Source organism: Marmota flaviventris, chromosome 1, assembly GCF_047511675.1.
Source record: "Marmota flaviventris isolate mMarFla1 chromosome 1, mMarFla1.hap1, whole genome shotgun sequence".
Classification (NCBI taxonomy): Eukaryota; Metazoa; Chordata; class Mammalia; order Rodentia; family Sciuridae; genus Marmota; species Marmota flaviventris.
The window spans coordinates 164,427,847-164,447,630 of NC_092498.1; the positions used below are offsets into that span (position 1 = coordinate 164,427,847).

The 19,784-nt window shown below is 42.7% G+C and overlaps 1 protein-coding gene across 1 annotated transcript in view; it reads left to right on the plus strand.

The window, feature by feature from the left end:
• Window positions 1-19,784, plus strand: part of Colq (collagen like tail subunit of asymmetric acetylcholinesterase) — a 35,241-nt gene that overhangs the window by 5,556 nt on the left and 9,901 nt on the right. Inside the window, exons 6-12 of the mRNA XM_071618567.1 lie at window positions 608-679; window positions 2,441-2,503; window positions 2,964-2,990; window positions 3,587-3,631; window positions 3,814-3,849; window positions 10,396-10,476; window positions 15,760-15,865. Coding sequence (XP_071474668.1) covers window positions 608-679; window positions 2,441-2,503; window positions 2,964-2,990; window positions 3,587-3,631; window positions 3,814-3,849; window positions 10,396-10,476; window positions 15,760-15,865 — 430 coding nt within the window. The remainder of the gene's footprint in view (window positions 1-607; window positions 680-2,440; window positions 2,504-2,963; window positions 2,991-3,586; window positions 3,632-3,813; window positions 3,850-10,395; window positions 10,477-15,759; window positions 15,866-19,784) is intronic.

The window sequence follows — 19,784 nt, forward strand, 5'->3', positions numbered from 1 at the left end:
TAGGGAAGCTTTGGAGCATGGATTGCCTGATGGTAGGTCCTGCCTTGAGGTAAGGGATCTGGACCATTGGCTGCAGAAAGAGCCAATGTAAATGACGGGACAGCTCCAATTGCCCAAGCGCAAACTCCACAGTTGCAGGTTGCAGAGATGAATTGTTAGTGAGAAGTGTAGCCACGGGGGATGGGCACTCTGAACAGGTAAAAAGACCTTAAGACTTGAGTACCAGCAGCATCTGCTGCTGCTCCCCATGCTAATGCTATCTCATCCCACAGCCCATCCTTGTGGAGAGAACCCACTGGAATGCAGGGGACATTAGGGTAGTTAGGTGGAGGTGACAGTGATTGGAAAGCAAAGACATTCAGACTTTCTTTCCCACTATCCTCCACTCCTTGGGTAAAATAAAATCCTGTTTGGTGATACTCTATGACATCAAGGATTTAACCTACACCTAAGTTCCAACATTTTAGGGTCTCTGTCTTTAAAGGACGAGGCTGAGAATCTGGGGGCCATGTTTGGAGGCCCCATTTTCATTCCTGGACCCCAGATATTCTCGGAAGGAAGGAAACATGAGCCCACTTTTTCTGACTTTTGTTCTTGGTTCTTGAAGGGTAGACCTGGCCCCCCAGGTGTTCCTGGCATGCCTGGGCCTGTCGGCTGGCCTGGCCCTGAAGGACCCAGGGTAAGTGTCCTGTGCTGATGGGCTCATGTGGTATCCAAACAAGGGCGGGTGGGGAAGATGGCAGCTGCCCTAGCACATGCTCAGTGAATCACGTCCTCAAGAGAGGAAGAAGAGAGCCTGAGGACTGTCCACAGGTCCCCAAACATTTCCTCCTTCCCTGGCCTGCAGACCTTGCTGCGTGCAAAGGCTTTGTTCCTGTGGGAGGAGAAATGGGGGACTCTTCCCTTCTTCTACAGAGGCACGGTTTCTCCATTGTCTTTAAAAGTAGCGTTCTATGCTTTGGTTTCCCTGAGATGATCCAAAAGGGACTTGTGCATGGGAAGCTCTTGCCGGTGGTGATGATTGGGCAGGGAATGACAGCTTGGGGAAAGGAGGGTTGAAGGAGTTGTCAACTGGGAAGAATGGAAATCTTCCATCGAGAGAGATATTGCCAAACGTTGATGAAACTCCCTTCCTCAGAAAGGGTAGTGAACGCAAATACCCCTGCTTTGGTTTAGGTTCTTCTCACTGCCAGTCATGAACTACATAGACAGGGTGGGAGGCTCTGACTTCGAATTTTACCTGTAGGGGTAGATAGGTGAATGTCACCAACTGCTCTGATTCCCTCGCTGACGATACTATAGGAGTAGAAAACTGTTTCCAGTCCTGGTAGCAAAAGTCCTCAGGACATTTCTTTTAAAAATCCACTGCCCAGGGCTGAGCTGCCCAACATGGTGGCCACTAACCACAGGTGGCTATTGAAATGTGACTAGTTCAACCAAAGAACTGAATGTTTAATTTTAATCCATCTAAATCTGAATTTTAAAACCTTGACTCATTTTAATCATTTGAAAACTTTCAGGTATGTTTGGAGCAACTTGAAGGTGTGGCTGCTTTTTCAACTATAAATTTTGTGAAATCTAAACACAGGTCAAGTGTTTGGAATGAGAATTTAGCTCCTGAATTGGGATATTCCTTAAATGCAAAATACACAACAGACTTCAAGTATTAAATATAAAAAAAACCAGAATGTAAAATACTCATTGATCATTTTATATTTGCTACATGTTGAAATGAGAAATTAAATAAAATATATTGGTAAAATAAATGTCATCTGCTTAGCTTTACTTTTCAGATGACTTCTAAAAACATTTAAAATTCAGCATGTGGCTCACCTCATATTTATAATGGTTAGTCCTAGTTTAGAATTTTCTTAGCATGGAAGATGCTGGAAGTTCCAAATGCAGATTGTTCTGAGGGGCAAGAAAGCCCATCCATAATTCTTAAGCCCCTGCCTCCATAGTATACACCCAGAGGTTGATGTTCACTATACACGACTGAAAACCTAGAGTGAGAGTCTATGATGATGTCTCAAAGGCCCTCCATATGCAAAGAGCAAGTCGTACAAAGATTTTTGTGTGTGTGTGTTAAAACTTTGTCTTCTGAATCTCCATGCCCTCATGCTTTCTCCCCTACCCTCTTACAACCTTTTCTAGGAAAAGATCAAGTATCACCATTTACAACAGCTTAGTGAGTATTTAGTTTGGAGATCTGCTCTACCTTGGGCATTTTCATTTTATATTTAATCTCAAACCAGAATGAAAGGTGGAGTATGGAACCTTGGGCCTCTAGGAGGGGGCAAGGGGTCATTTGGGGACCTCAGATTCACAATCCAACCCCAATGTTCCTGGTTCCATCCCAATCCTGCCTATGATTCTCTTGGTTCAGTTTCTCTAAGAAATGTCACTGTGTGTCTCCTTTCCCCTCTTCTAATTCACACAGGGTGAAAAAGGTGACCTGGGCATGATGGGCTTGCCAGGGTCAAGAGGACCAATGGGCTCCAAGGTCAGTGTGTGGTCCAGATGGATATCCCCAGATCTTCTCACTAAGGCTCTAGAGCAGCTGCTGTCCTCAGAGACGGGAAGGGCAGAGTCACCATCCTGGGCTGCAGAATGTCATAGGTATTAGAGAGTCAGTGCCGGGTGCTAGTCTTTAGAGGCACTTTGGGGACATCATGCCCTGAAATTCAGGGGCATAAGGATGCCATTCCTGCTGTTCTCCTGGCCTGTTAAGCTCAAGCCTCTAGACGTTTGAACAGATGAAAACCTTTGTGCGATGAGGAAAACCATGTTCTTCTGAGGCGTGCTTTAAGCATAATCCTCAGGGACATCTGTTGCAATTCCACGAAAACTTGCAATGTGATGTGGAGACCCATCAGCACTACGTTGGGGGACTCTTTCCATTCTCCACCACACCCACAGGCCCTACAGAGCTGATTTTAAATGCACTTTCTGCTTTCTTTTAGGGCTACCCAGGATCCAGAGGGGAAAAGGTCAGTACTTGTCTCTGATGGCATCCCAGAGCCTGGTCTGGGTTACAGGCTCCACAGTTGGTGGCGGACAGAGGACGGGCCCAGGCCTCTCATTAGTCACTAACTACAAAAGCCATTCCTAGCTGTTCCTCTGTCCTTTGTCAGTGGACTGAGGAAGAGGTGAGGGGTCTCCTGAGGCAGGATAAGGGGGCGCTCCCAGTGGAGGTACACAGTATTCATGGGGATGCTGGAGGAAGGTGGCAGGTCTGTGTCCTTAGAGCAGACTTCTACCACCTGCCCTTCTCATCTGTCAAAACCAAAAAAAAAAAAAAGCCAGAAGGGACTTGAGAACAGACTTCCTTTGGGATAAGAGAGGATCTAGGACCCAAGATTCTCTGTAAGTTGTGCTTCATTATTATGCAAAAGGTTTGGGGGGTGTCCAAACAGAAGGTAGTCACAAACCTTTCCTTTGCTGAGCAAACCATGTAACGTCTGTGAGCCTATGTCTTCGTAAAATGAGGGTGTTGTCTTAGGAAGCTTTTCAGTTTCAAATGCTTCAATCCCCACCCTCCCCCTTGATATTAACTCATTGCCTCTCTCCTGTGGTTTCCTCCTAGGGATCCAGAGGTGAAAGGGGTGACTTGGGTCCCAAAGGAGAAAAGGTAAGAACATAGAAATGCTAAACTGCAATGCAAGTAGCAGCCCCCAGCTCACCCCACCTGTAGGCTGGATGACGGATGGGACTGGCAGGCCTCCATCTTGAAAATGGGTGAACCAAGCTCATCCTCTGCCCTTTCAAGGGTTATTTCAGAGGTGGTCATGATATTTGTTGTTCTGTTCACAGGGTTTCCCAGGATTTCCTGGAATGTTGGGGCAAAAAGTAAGTACCCCAAAATAGTGAAAATAGGTCTCAGTTAAAAAAAAAAAAAAAAAAGGCTCTCCACGCACAACAAGAGAGCCCCGCCCCTTTGTCCACCATGGAAAGCAAGTTTAACTGTGGAAGGTTCTGGTTTAGGGTGAAGAGCAAGTTTCTTTACACACAGAGGAGAGGATGGCAGGGTGGTCTGAGACTTCCCTCCAGGCAGTGGCAGAAAAACAGCTTCCATCAGGTGGAGAGAGGTCCTTCTTTGTTTTTCCCACTTCTTGGAAGACTATGATGATGTTCAAAGGAAGGAACTTTGTGACAAGGGATTCACATCTGAGGTGCAGTGCAGGTCAAGGCCCCTCTCAGCCCGTAGGCTTCAGGGCAAAGTACAACCATTTTTGGCTTCATGTCTCTGCAGCCTAAACTCTTCTTCTGTCTTCTTCAAAGTGCACAGAATTATTGTAACTGAATGACAGTAAACATTTTTAATTGTTTATTTTTTTATTTAAAGAGATTTTATTTAAATAGTGAAATATTTAGTGGGTATCTTGCTTGGAACAAGGCCTAATAAAAATGGAGTCAGGCTCAGGTAACTTAAAGAAAAATTAGTCAGCAAATAACAATAGAGTGGCATGCAGATAAAATGACATTTGTGAAGGTAGCAAATGACTGACAGATTTTTGAAAACTTTTGCTTAGGGTTAGGGTCTGGTTTCTAACCCTTGTTGCTAGGGAATGAAGAGACAAGGGACATACAAATGACCATTTAGAACTAACTTCTAAGCTGACAGTCATGCTGGAGCCTCATGTCATAAGGTATTGACATTGGAAACTGTTATTTTCTTCATTTTAATTTTTTTTATTTGTTATAATTAGTTACACATGACAGTAGAATGCATTTATGCACTTTGATATATCATACATAGATGGGATATAACTTCTCATTTTTCTGAGTGTACATGTTACAGAATCATATTGGTCATATAGTCACATTATACATACAGTAATAATGTCTGTTTCATTCTACTATCTTTCGTATCCCCACATCCCCTCCCCTCCCCTCCTATCACTTCCCTCTACCTAATCTAAAGTAATGTTGTTCTTCCCTAGTGCCTCTCACCTTATCGTGAATTAGCATCCACATATTAGAGAAAACATTCGGCCTTTGGTTTTGTGGGATTGGCTTATTTCACTTAGCATGATATTCTCCAACTTCAACCATTTACTGGCAAATTCCGTAATTTTACTCTTCTTTAAATCTGAGTAATATTCCATTGAGTATATATATATCACATTTTCTTTATCCATTCATCTATTGAGGGACACCTAGGTTGGTTCCATAGTCTAGCTATTGTGAATTGAGCTGCTATAAACATTGATGTGGCTGCATCACTGTAGTATGATAATTTTAAGTCCTTTGGGTATAAACCAAGGAGTGGGATAGCTGGGTCAAATGGTGGTTCCATTCCCAATTTTCTGAGGAATCTCCATACTGCTTTCCAGAGTTGCAGGTTGCACCAATTTACAGTCCCACCAGCAATGTATGAATGTACCTTTTCCTCCATATCCTCATCAACATTTATTGTTACTGGTATTCTTGGTGATTGCCATTCTGACTGCAATGAGAAGAAATCTTGAGAGTAATTTTGATTTGCATTTCTGTAATTGCTAGAGATGTTGAATACTTTTTCATGTTTGTTTATCAATTATATTTCTTTTTCTGTGAAGTGTCTATTCAGTTCCTTGACCCATTTACTGATTGGGTTATTTGATTTTTTTTTTGGTGTTAAGTTTTTTGAGTTCTTTATATATCCTAGAGATTAGTGCTTTATTGAAGTTGAATGTGGTAAAGATTTTCTCCCAATCTGTAGGCTCTCTCCTCATGTTATTAATTGTTTCCTTTGATGAGAAGAAGCTTTTTAATTTGAATCCATTCCATTTATTGATTCTTGATTTTACTTCTTGCACTTTAGGAGTGTCGTTAAGGAAGTCAGATCCTAGGCCGAAGTGGTGAAGATTTTTTTTTTAATATTTTTTTAATTGTAGTTGGACAAAATCTTTCTTTATTTTTTATGTGGTGCTGAGGATGGAACCCAGTGCCTCACACGTACAAGGTGGGCGCTCTACCGCTGAGCTACAGCTCCAGCCCCGTGGTAAAGATTTGGGTCTATTTTTTCTTCTATTAGGCGCAGGGTCTCTGTTCTAGTGCCTAAGTCTTTGATCCACTTTGAGTTGATTTTTGTGCAGGGTGAGATACAGGTTTAATTTCATTTTGCAACATATGGATTTTCAGTTTTGCCAGCATCATTTGATGAATAGGCTATCTTTTCTCCAGTGAATGTTTTTGGCACCCTTGTCTAGTATGAGATAACTATATTTATGTGGGCTTGTCTCTATGTCCTCTATTCTGTATCATTGGTCTACAAGTCTATTTTGGTGCCAGTACCATGCCATTTTTGTTTTCTGTAGTCCAGTTTAAGGTCTGGTATTGTGATGCCTGCAGCTTCACTTTTCTTGCTAAGGATTGCTTTAGCTATTCTGGGTCTCTTATTTTTCCAAATAAATTTCATGATTGCTTTTTCTATTTCTCTGAAAAATGTCATTGGGATTTTAATAGAATTTGCATTAAGTCTGTATAACACTTTTAGTAGTATGGCCATTTGACATTATTAATTCTGCCTATCCAGGAGCATGGGAGATCTTTCCATCTTCTGAGGTTTTCTTCAATTTCTTTCTTTAGTGTTCTGTAGTTTCCATCATAGAGGTCTTTCATCTATTTTGTTAGATTGATTCCCAGGTGTTGTTTTTTTTTTTGAGGCTATTATGAATGGAGTAGTTTTGTAATTTCTCTTTCAGTGAATTCATCGCTAATATATAGGAATGTGTTTGATTTATGGGTGTTGATTTTATATTCTGCTACTTTGCTGAATTCATTTATTAGTTCTAGAAGTTTTCTGGTGGAACTTTTTGGATCTTCTAGCTATAGAATCATGTCATCAGCAAATAGTGATAGTTTGAGTTCTTTTTTACCTATTTGTATCCCTTTAATTTCTTGTTTTGTATAATTGCTCTGGCTAGAGTTTCAAGGATGATGTTGAATAGACGTGGTGAAAGAGGACATCTTTGTCTTGTTGCAGTTTTTAGAGGGAATGCTTTCAATTTTTCTCCATTTAGAATGATGCTGGCCTTGGGTTTAACATATATAGCTTTTACAATGTTGAAGTATGTTCCTACTATCCCTAATTTTTCCAGTGTTTTGAACATGAAGGTGTGCTGTATTTTGTCAAATACTTTTTCCGCATTTTTCTGCATCTATTGAGATGATCATATGATTCTTGTTTTTAAGTCTATTAATATGATGAATTATGTTTATTGATTTCCATATGTTGAACCAACCCTGCATCCCTGGGATGAATCCCACTTGATCATGATGCACTATCTTTCAAATATATTTTTGTATGCAATTTGCCAGAATTTTATTGAGAATTTTTGCATCTATGTTCATCAGGATATTGGTCTGAAGTTTTCTTTCCTTGATGTGTCTTTGTCTGGTTTTGATGTCAGGATGATATTAACCTCATAGAATGAGTTTAGAAAGGTTCCCTCATTTTCTATTTCATGGAATACTTTGAGGAGTGTTGGTGTTAATTCTTCTTTGAAAGTCTTGTAGAACTTGGCTAAGAATCCATCTGGTCCTGGGCTTTTCTTGGTTGGTAGACTTTTGATGGCATTCTATTCTATTTTATTACTTGAAATTTATCTATTTAAATTGTGTATGATCTCCTCATTCAGTTGGGTAGATCATATGTTTCTAGAAACTTGTCAATGTCTTTGATATTTTCTATTTTATTAGAGTATAAATTTTCAAAATACTTTCTAATTATCTTCTATATTTCATATGTGTCCATTGTGATATTTCCTTCTTCATCTTGTATTTTAGTAATTTCAGTTTCTTTTTCTTGTCATTAGCATGGCCAGGGGTTTATCTACTTTATTTATTTTTTTCAAAGAACCAACTTTTTGTTTTGTCAATTTTTTTCAATTGTTTCTTTTGTTTCAATTTCATTAATTTCAGTTCTGATTTTAATTATTTCCTGTCTTCTACTGCTTTTGATGTTGATTTGTTCTTCTTTTTCTAGGGCTTTGAGATGTAGGTATATATGACAGCAGAATGCACTTTGATTCATTGTACACAATTGCAGCACAACGTTTTATTTCTGGTTATACAAGATGTAGTGTTGCACCATACATGCAGTCATACATGTACCTAGGGTAATGATGTCCATCTCATTCCACCATCTTTCCTGTCCCCATTCCCCCTCCCCATCCCTCCCTCCCCTTTGCCCACAGTTTTTCCATTTGGAAACTGTAAGTCTCAGAGCGCGAAATTCTCCAAACATGCAAATGGACACTTAGTAGTTTTAACATTTTAAGTTTACCTTAAAATATCATTTTCCATACCTAAATAATTTTTATCTGACAGTATCCAACCAATAGAGCATGTTTCCATATTTTCAGTCATCATGCATTAATTTACTATGATTGTTTCGCCACCTGAATTTGTCAGAAACTCTGTTTCTGCTACCCTAAATGGGGTGTTACATTTTTAAAATTGTAATTTTATAAGCAAATTAAAAGAAACATTAAAAAGAAAAAATTTTAATTTTATTTTAAAAGATTTAGGTTAGGTATTCATTCCGTGTAACAACGAAAATCAAAGAGTCATAAATTACTGTAAAATTAAGCATGACAGCTTCTCCAGTCTCTGTGCCATTTACTAGACCTGGCGTTGAAAAGAATTGTCTTCCCTCCTTTGTGGTAGGCTGTTTTAAGACAGAGCTGATAAGGTAACCATAATTAGGTTTTAGGAGAGAAATTAAATCAAAAAATTACTGGCTGCTTTCAGTTGATAAAGAGAAGGGCCCCACTGCCTTCTGACAATCTCTTTAAAAAATTTATATTGTTTATGCTGCTGTTTTCTCCTAGTCAAATAAGACCTCCCCTGTCCTTCTCTGGCCAGCCAAGGGAAAACGGCACAAACGTTTCCACAACCATATAGAATCCATCCTATCCCCTAACACACTCTGCAGAGAATGCTCAAGGATGCCACATGTAGGTGAGGATGCATAGACTTCAAGAAAATTTTTGGTGATACAAGACATTGGTGTCTCAAGAAGGGACAAATTCTTTGTGTTGGTTGAGTTGACAGATCATTCAGAGGCTTATTCTTGATCCTCACCATATTATATTATCCTATTCTGGAATTTTCCATTGTGTTGTACCTCTCCTGACCACCTCCTGCAAAGGAGCCTGGGTTTCTATTTTCTCTGAGTCCCTGGCTGCTAAAGAAACTCTCATGGTGGTGATGGCTACTTGGTGGCTCATTGTAGGAGGGTAACTGGAGGTAGGAATGATGTGTCCTGTGAGTTCATGACCCCAAAAAATAGTGAAGTGGGACTGGGATCCTAGGAGAACATAGAGAAGAGGGAAAGAAACTAAGATGAAGAAAGAAATGGACCTTGCAAAAGATTGGCCTTATCCTGTGAAATTCTGGGATGGGTGCATTTGGTTCTGATTGTTAAGTATACGTTATTTTCAATTAGAAGTGTTGTGTACACTGTTTTCCAGGCCTTTTATAATAATCATGTTGAATATTTGACCATACATTGGAAACACCCTCCCTCCAAAAAAGAGTCTTCATTTAAATCAAATGGAAGTGAGCATGAACTCAAAGCAATGCTTATTGAAGAGTGGGGAACTCTATAATTTTCAATAAAGGCATCAGATGAGCAGAAACTTCCCAAACGTGATAGCTGGCAAATGGTGTCCAATTAATCATTTAAAAAGCCCACAGGCCGGGCGTGGTGGTGTATGCCTACAATCCCAGCAGCTCAGGAGGCTGAGGCAGGAGGATCGCAAGTTCAAAGCCAGCCTCAGCAACTTAGGGAGGTCCTAAGCATCTCAGTGAGACTCTGTCTCTAAATAAAATGCAAACAAGGGCTGGGGATGTGGCTTAGTGGTCAAGTGCCCCTAAGTTCAATCCCTGGTAAGAAGGAAGAAAGGAAGGCCCACAGATTTGACTTTGTGGTTAAAAGCAAACATCACAAAGCACAATATAAAATTTTAACTAAAAGTGAAATCCTTTTCTCCAGGACAGTTTGTAGCATCAGGTGCACAAGTGACTGGAATGCAGAACCCTCCCACTTTGGGTATTCTGGATGTGGTTTCCACCCCCCACCACCCCTCCCCTTTTTTGGTGGGGGCACCAAAATGTCTTTGGGCCTACAACCATCTCTCCCAGAAATTAAGTAATCCATACAGGATTAGGATTAGCTTCTCAACCTACTCAGGGCTAGCTTCTTCCCGTCTTATTCTTTGAAAGATGTGTCAGCCTTTTACACAACCTCATCACTCTCCCAGGCTCCCAGGGCAGCCCATCTGGAAAAGACTTGGAATGATCTAGAGACTTCCCTCATAGCCAGTGTAGATATGGACAGACCTGTCTAGATATGCCCACTCCACATGCCCCAATTTCTCTTTCACTTCTCTTTCTTCTTTCCAGGGTGAAATGGGTCCAAAGGGTGAACCTGGGATAGCAGGACACCGAGGACCCACAGGAAGACCGGGGAAACGTGGCAAGCAGGTAAGGATCTCAGGGTTTGCCACCCCCCTAACTAAGGTCAGCACTTCCTGACCCTCGCTGTGTGGAGAGGCAGGTGGGTCGTGTCAGTCAGAGCTAACCCATAGCCCCAGTCTCCAGGGTCCTCTGGGGTGGTGGGCAGAAGCAGCACCATTTCCAGATACTTCTGGCTTTTCTGGCTAGCCACAGGTCCAGGTAGACAGAATAGGCTGTGCCATGGTTGCTGTTCTCAAGACCAGAAGCAAGAACGGGTCTTCAGTTCATGGGAACAAGTCCATCTAGACCAAAGCAACTCAGAATGAAAGATAGGGTGTTTTACCCAGAAAATCTGTAACAGCCCACATATTTCCCCACCATTGAAAGGTCCTCCGGGTCTTAAGGATAGGTTGATTTTTCCCTACATGGCCCCCAATTTGTAAGCAATCCTTTTAACTGTGTTTGTAAGGGTTTAGGGAAATAGTTCATTTCCTAGGTCAGCAAGCTCCTACATTAAGCCAGGTGATGTGACAGGAAAAGGAAAGAGTAGGGTACATTTTAGCTGGCTGGCTCTAGAGCTATACTGAGGTCCTCAGAAAAACTTCTGGACAGCACTCTTGAGAAGGGCACACCATTACTTTTTTGATTTTCATTTTGTTGGCTCTTTTTAATTTCAAGGCGATTTATTTATTTATTTATTTTGTGGTGCTGGGGATTGAACCCAGGTCCTTGTACATGTGAGGCAAGCACTCTATTAACTGAGCTATATCCTCAGCCCTGGCTCTTTTTAATTTCAGAAAGACTTCTTAAATTCAATTTTATTTAAATAATCTTAATTTTAAAATAGATATATGAATGTATATACTTGCACGACTTGCTCTTTAAAGTCAAGGATTGTGAATATGTTCAAAGAAAACATCATTTTGAACATTAGTAAAGTATTTGTTTTACTTTAGTTTTAATTAATAAGTAATTATATACACACAGTTCTGTATGGAGCACACTGTGTGTGTGTGTGTGTGTGTGTGTATTGCAGAATGATCAAATCATATCCATCACCTCAAATATTAATTGTTTCTTTGTAGAGATACATTTAGAATCCATTCAGTTTGTTGAGTTTTTCCTTCCTTCTCATTATAAATATAACATGTAGTCATCACGAAAACTTAGAAAATTCAGAAAAATAAGATGAAAATAATCCAAAGACCCAATACTCAAGCATATACATGGTTGGTGGTGATGGTGTGATTTTCAAATATTTCCTTCCAGAATTATTTCTTTTTATAGTTTCAGGTTGTTTGTTTCTTACATATGCAATGTGTAGTTATTTTGTTCTTAATTTTTAACTTAAAATCACAATATGTAGTTTTTCTTGCCCCTGTAGATATCAATTAATGTTTTAAAACATTTTTTTAAATATTTAATTTTTTTTAGTTGGACACAATATCTTTCTTTCTTTATTTATATTTTTATGTGGTGCTGAGGATCAAACCCAGGGCCTCACATGTGCTAGGCGAGCGCTCTATCACTGAGCCACAAACCCAGCCCCTTAAAACATGTTTTAATATCCTTATCATATGTTGGTACATGAGTGAGCATGACAAGAGAGACCTAGCCAGATGAGAAAGAGTCCTGAAAGGTGAACATCTTTAGATTCAACGCTTTTTCCATTCTCCTAATTATTTCCTTAGGCTAGATCTGTGGTCCTCAAACAAACTGTAGTTTAAATCAGAACCACCTGAGCTGGGTATGATGGCGCACAGCTAATAATCCCAACAGCTAAGAGACTGAAGCAGAAGGATCAAGAGTTCAAAGCCAGCCTCAGCAACTTAGGGAGGCGCTAAGCAACTCAGTGAGACCCTGTCTCTAAATAAAATACAAAATAGGGCTGGGGATGGGGCTCAGTGGTCAAGTGCCCCTGAGTTTAATCCCCAGTACAGAAAAAAAAAAAAAAAAAAAAGAATCACCTGAGGTGGAGGAGCTATTGAATACAGATTCCCAACCAGGTACAGTGGTGTACTTCAGATTTGCCTCTCATGGTTCTCCATACCTAGGCCTTATTTCCCAGACTGATGCAATCAAACTGGACTAGGCCATCAGCCTGATTTTAGTTTAGTTTTGTTTAAGCTGCCCATTCTTCAATTCAGTTTAGTTTCTAATGTGCAGCTAGGGTTCAGAGTCAGTAACACTATATGAAGATAATCACAGTCTTCTCCAGGTAAATTTAGAAGTGACAGAAGTTCCCATTGGAATAATGCAAACTACATAATATAATTTTTTGAAGTGACAACAGCCAAGTCTCATTTTCAAAGTTTTATGATGACTGGCATGGCCATGGCTTCACCGTGACACCACAGACACTACTTTTCTTAAATCTAGACTCTGAAAAAGAAGAAGAAAATAGGGGAGAAATATTTCATCACTTTCTTCCATACTAATGATTCCCATCCAAAGTATTTTATGTTGGGGTTCCAGACTTCTGTCCTCGAATACTTTTCTTGGACAGTGTTCAACTTTTCCTGGGAGAGTCAAAGCCAGAAAGATTATTTCCTGACCCTGCTGACATTGATTCCATTGGATCACTAGTAAGAGCCAACCCAAAACCACATCTGGGAGCTCAGAGAAGCTAGGGAGTGAGCTCATCCTTTCTAGAAGATGCTATCAACACCCTGAGAGTGCTCCAAGCCCTTGGTGTTGTTCAGTGAGCTGACACTTGAGTGGTGAGCCTTGGTACCTTGCCAGGGGATGTTGTTTTTGTCACAAATTCACTTCCTAGCGTAGAGACCTGTGTCTAGTGTTTATTGGGCCAGCCGTGGTAAGAGCTTCTGGAGGTTGTTGTAATCCATCCAAAACCAGGAACCAAAAATCCAGAGGGGATTTCAGACTGGAATTTCCAAATCAGAAGGATTTGAGAGACCATGTAACCCAAATCTCTTCAAGGAAACTGAGGGACAGGGAGGTGGCATTGCTTGCCCAAGACCCCTCAATGACAGAGTCAATTAAATGCAAAACCAGGATTAGAACTTAGAGTAGGTCCACAGGCTTTTCCCCATGCATCTTCTCCCTATCCCCTTCCTACTCCAGGACTTGCCTATGGGCAGGTTCAAGAAAGCAGCAGCTGACTTTATCATAAAAACCTTCAATGAAGGAGACACAACAACTTCCTTGAGAGAGAGATCTCCCAGCTTTGTAGCAAATAAGGAATTAAGAAAGCTTTTCCTGGAAAGCTTGGCTCCGTGAGTCCTACTGATACAGACGTGGCTCATTCTGCGTCGAAGACTCCTTTACGGCTGCTGTCAGAATCAGGAGCACCTCCAGCTCCTTCAAGCTGTGTACTTCCTGTGCTCAGAGCCAGCTGACCTGGCTGTTAGAAAAACAAGCCTTAACTGTGCCTATATTAAGCCAGTGTGACTTCCTTTGCCATTCTGGGCCCCGTCTTGCTTACTGTTTGGAATGCTTCAGCTTGGCCCGCACCTTCAGAATGCCCTCCAAGAGCGTGGATTCGGAAACAAACTGACCTCATGGGTCCCATCTTAAGAGTGTAAGAACTCACCAGGCATTAGTGACAGGGCCCCCAAGGACAAGTCAACAAGGCAGCAGGTCATGTGTCACCTTGTGATTGGAAAGGAGTCCCCGGTATGTGTGTTTCTCAGACTTGGAGAAGATTGTGTTTCATCAGGTGGACAAGCTTGCCAAGGCACAAGTATAGTAGGGAGAGCCAGGCCAAAGATGTCAGGTGACAATCACTGTCCCCATAAGGCCTCGTGCAAGGGTAGTTAGCAAACTGCTCACACAAAGAGCCTATAGCATACACCAGTTCTTGGGGAAAGGGGGGGTCAGTTCTAAGAATCCCCTCAGTTCTAAGAGAACTGAGAGCCTGATCTTTGCTCTTGAAACTGCCAGAATAGGCAACAAAGAGCATACTCCACTCCTAGAGGAATAGCTGTAGCTTTGGGTTATGTCTTTCTTTAAGAAAATCAGGGCAGGCATGGTGATGCACGCCTGTAATCCCAGCTGGAGGATTGCAAATTTCAGGCCAGCTTGGGTGACATAGCAAAATCCTGTCTCAAAACAAGCAATAGAAAGGGATGGGGGTGTAGCTCCATGGTAGAGTGCCCCCTGAGCTCAATCCCCAGCACCAAAAACCAAAACAAAACAAAAAGCAAAATGTTTAAGAAGAAGAAGAAAAAAGAGAAAGAAATCAGGATTTCTTTTACTATGTGATGAAACCAGGCCAATTGCTGGGATAATCATGTGGCTCTATATAGCCCTTCATTATGTGCCAACCACAATTTTCACCTTTGAGATCTTTGTTAGCCAAAAAACAAAACAAAACAAAAACACCTGTGTGGATGGATAGTCACTGACCCTACTTTACAGAACACAAAACTGAGGCACAAAACCATATGAGCTACCCAGGGTCCCAAGGTCAAGGTGAAAATTCTAGCTTTATAGAGCAAGATATCTCTCCTGTTTGTGTTGTCGGCTTCTTTCTCCTCCCTCATCTGGTCTGGGGAGGGGAGGTGAGCACTAGATGCCAACCCACAAGGAGGTCAAGCCTCATGAGGACACATGGATGAAATAACCACCCAAATAATATGTACACAGGGATCTGGGATGATTGCCACGAAGGAGAGAGGCCACGTCAGGAGAACCTGTGCCAGGGAGATCCGAGTCCCCCTGAGAAGTCAGGGATAGGTTTGCTGTGACGTTTGAGCTGAGAGCTGAAGGCAGAGGGGGCAGAAGAGGAGTCTGGGCAGAGAGAAGAGTTTTGAGAAGGGGAAATAAGAGTCATAGTGCTCTTGAAGACCAAACAAGAAAAGAAAAATGGAACAAGACTAGCAAGCCTGGCCATGCCCAGTTTCCTAAGCCAAAGGAAGGAGCTGGATCTTTATCCAGAGAGCCACAGGAAGCCAGGGAAATAAACAAACGGTCTTGAGAAGCAAGCAGAAAGCCTGGATTCCAGGCCTAACTTGATATCAGGGGACTTGCATAAATCCCTGCTCTTTTCTGAGCTTCTGTTTCCTAATCCATCCCAGGGGTTGGGTCGGGTTGGTTCTGTTCAGATGCCATGTACCATGTTTCTGGGACAGAGCAAGAACCAAGGCCTATAATCTTGCAACTATCACTATATCTCAAATGTCACTTGCCCTGAGTCTTCTAGGAGCTTGGTGGTCCAAGACTTCTGGGCTTGCGTCCTACCCTGAGCTCTTGCTCCTAAGTGCTAGGTGGTCCCTGATTTAGAGACAAATGGGGAAGGAAATTTGCCTTGCCATGTATCCTAACAGGCTGTGCCTTTCTCTCTGTCAGGGACAGAAGGGAGATAGTGGAGTTATGGGCCCACCTGGCAAGCCTGGGCCTTCTGGTCAACCTGGTCGTCCAGGCCCCCCGGGGCCCCCAGGCCCCCCATCTGCAGGTAAGAGTTACATTGCTGGGCTTGATCTACAGGGTGGCACTTCTGGCCAGCCTCCCAGAGAAGGGACAAAGCAATGCTCACAGAGCTCTTCTTCCATTTTCAATTAGAAACGGCTAGAGGTGCTTTAATATATTTATCATTTTTCCACACCTTAGCTTATTCTGAATTTGCACCAAGACTCATAAATGCCAGCCAGGTATGGTGGCACTCACCTGTAATCTCAGTGGCTCAGGAGACTGAGAAGGAGGATCATGAGTTCAAAGCCAGCCTCAGTAACTTAGTGAGGCCCTAAGCAACTCAATGAGACCCTGTCTCTAAATAAAATACAAAAAAGGTCTGGGGATGTGGCTCAGTGGTTAAGTGCCTCTGGGTTTAATCCCCAATACCCCCCACCAAAAAAAGAGTCATAAATGGCATTCTGGCTTTATTTTAGTATTTTGGAAAACAAACAGAGAAAAGACAGAGGGGGAAACATTACATGAGTGATGTCATTTATACCGCCAGTGAAAAAGGTACATATTTCATCAACTGACACCTTTTCCTAGAAAAATATGTTCTGTGGCTCCAAAATATTCTCTTAAACACGGAAGCAGAGGTGGCATTTTGCACTTTCCTATCTTACACAGGGTTATGAGAGAGGCCTTATTTATTTGCTTTGGAGATGAGATGGGATTAATAAAAAGAAATTTTTTAAAAGTGTATTATTGAAGAGGGCATTGGTACACTGCTACCTTGTTTTGCCTTGTTTGATTTGTTTAGCTAAGACCTTTATGCTATTCCCCTGTCAGCTCAAAGTAAGATCTCTCAAAACCCATCATCCATACAAAGACAGCATCTCTAGGTCCCAGATGACTCCTGACTCTGCCAGGGTTTTGTCTTCATTTACACAAAATGCATCCAAACAATTTTTATTCCAACATTAAAAAAAAAGAAGAAGAAGACATTTTAGAATTCCACCGTGCACTCCCCCAGTGTTCACGTGAACACATTTGCAGCCACATCATGGGATGGGAGAGAAATGTCATATTTTGTTAGATCCTTAAACCAAATGAAAGTTGACTCTGAGATCCCCACCTGTCAGGGTACCAGAACAATTCAGTTTCAGGCACTGTAGGGGTTCTCTCCACTTCTCCCAACTGCCACAACCAGGTTGGGCAAAGATACTGGTGAATTATGGCCAAAAAATATCAGGGAAGATTCCTTAAGCCTTTGATCAACCCTTGGCCTCTGAAATACCTGTTGTCCACACCTATATTGTCCATAGATACCTGGTGACCTCATGCTGCCCTCATGCCATGCTTGGGTGTCAGAACATTTCCAAGACTGGGAATCCCTACTTCCCAAGGTATACTCACAAGCACTCTTTCTGAGACCTCTTCTCTTCCCCAGGATACAGGGGTCCCCATCACCCCCATGTCTAGGGAAATCCCTCTCCACCTGTTTCTGTGTTTTTAAGGGAATTAAATTTGAGATGCAGCCCAGGCCATGTGTCCATATGCTACAGTCTGTGTCTGCGAGTTGGCTGGGTGACCTGGATAGGGGTCTTTTCGACTAGTCCTTATCCTCTTTAGTTCTGGTATAGTGTTCCCCGGGAATCCATGGCCATGAGCTGCCAATCCCAGAGGACAACCTGAGGCCTGCTTTTGCCTTATGAAAGGAACTCTCTTGGACCCTGGAGAGCTTAAATACTCACAAAACTGAGGATCCTGGGGGCATGAGGCTGAGATGCATTTGGGATTTCCTTGGAAAACTGAGACCTTAATGCTCTCGCTGTGTTTTTCTGCCTTTATAAATGGCAGCCCTCGTACAACTTGAATTCCATTTTCCTCTTGTGGTGAGAGCGGGGGACACGGACACCAATGGGACCAGATGACGACTGTCAGCAGTTCCTCAGTTCTCAGTAGTGCTGGAGCATATTCTTATAGTCTCTCTGGGCCCACATGGCCTGACATGCACTCCCGCACCCTCTGCCCGTCCAGCAAAATTCTCTGCTTCCTTCAAAGCCCTCTTTTCAATATGTCTTCCTTGGCCCCAACAGTATAGCTGATACATTGCCTTGCTGTTATGGCTCTTCTATTGGTTGCATTTTTTTTTTGCAAAAGTATTCTTTCTTCAAGCCAGAGGACAAGTTTCCTGAGGGCAGAGCCTATGGCTGAGTCGCTTTCACATCCCCCCAGGGCACCTGGTAGTTGGGATGGATGGCGGGTGGCCCACCATTACACCTGGCCATCTGGACAGGGCTTAATGGTGACAGCCAGTAGCCAAGCAGGATGTGGGCCATCTCTCTGAATGGACATTCCCTCCCTGTGCCTTCCTTCCATTGAGTTACTTTCTTACTGAGGAGCCTCCCAGAGGGAGGTGAAAAAGTCAAAGTGGGACAATAATCCTGCTCTTTGTAAAAGTCTGTAGGGGGCAGGTGGGGAGAGAAGAGGGGGGAGGAATTTAGAAGAGAGATCCTTATGCCTGAGGCCAATTGGATAATCATCCAGAGTTGGAACAGGACCTCCTAGTAATTCCTAAGAGTATTTTTGAGAGTCTGATAGAAGTAGATTTGGACCTGGTGTAATGGAGCACACCTGTAATCCCAGAAGCTCAGGAGGCTGAGGCAGGAGGATCACAAGCTCAAAGCCAGTCTTGGCAATTTAGTGAGACCCTATCTCAAAATAAAAATAAATAAATAAAACGGGCTGGGGAAGTGGCTTAGCAGTTAAGGGCCCTGGTACTAAAAAAAAAAAAAAAAAAAAAAAAAAAAATATATATATATATATATATATATATATATATATATATATATTGTTTGTTTGTTTGGACCTGCTCTGGGGGGGGGGGGGCAGGGGGTAGTTACCTCCACCCAAGATTCTGAAACTCTGCTCCATCTTGACATATCCTTGGGCTCCAGACCACATGATGAATGATCTAGCTAGTCCAGGTCTCCCTTTCTGAGAGAAAGGGAGAAGTGACTTCCACAAGAAGAGAGAAGTGACTTCCACAAAGTCACAGAGTTGCCAAGTGGCCACCCTTGTTCACAATCATTCGGTGGCTCCTGGGACCCCCATGCAGCCGCTGGAGATTATCCTGCTGATTCCCCTGCCTTTCCCTTTCTTGTCACCTGCTGCCACCACAGCAGCCAACAGAAGTGGAAGACTCTTGGGGGCAAAGATGAGAGCCGGGCCCAGCGGCTGCAGGGCATGGTGATGAAGCCAACGTGGGGTAGTTCGGGTCACTGTGCCCTTCGGTTCAGCCTGGCAGGAAACAGGCAGGAGTAACAGATGTCCTCCAACAGCTGGGAGGAAACCGGCAGGGAAACTGCAGTAGTGGCAGCAGGCTCCCTGCCAAGTCCTGTCCTGTGGGGAGGTGCCAGCACACGGGAGCAGGGTCGGGGGAGGGGGCAGGGTTGGAGAGGGTAGGAGTTTTTTAATCACCCAAGTTACAGGGAAAGAGAAGTTGGGGAGGGGGAGAGAATACAGGCAAAGTGTCCTTCGGATGCAATTTGTGATGATCGAATTACAAATTAGGCTGGGTCTTTCCTGCACCCAGACAGGGTATAAGTGAATCAGCTTGGTACCTGGGAATTACAGGCTTCCTGAAAGCATCAGTATTCTTGGAGTTTGTCTTCCGAATGGCACAGTGTTAGGTCAAACATGAGTTCAAATCTCAGCCTCACCACTAATCAACTGGCAAATTCCTGACTCTCTCTGAGGGCATGGTTCTGGTGCAGTCCTTGGGGTGGGGGTTGTGGGGAGAGTCACAGAATCTTCTAGAAAGTTGTTCCAATACCACTCTTATATCCCTGCTCACAAAGCATTCCCACCTTATTTTCCCCAAGTGCTTAACTACCCACAATATTCCTAGGCTGAAGCCTCCTTGCCTCCTGCTGTCAGCATTCTAGTCTTGGACAGATCTGTCAATCAGCTCAGGA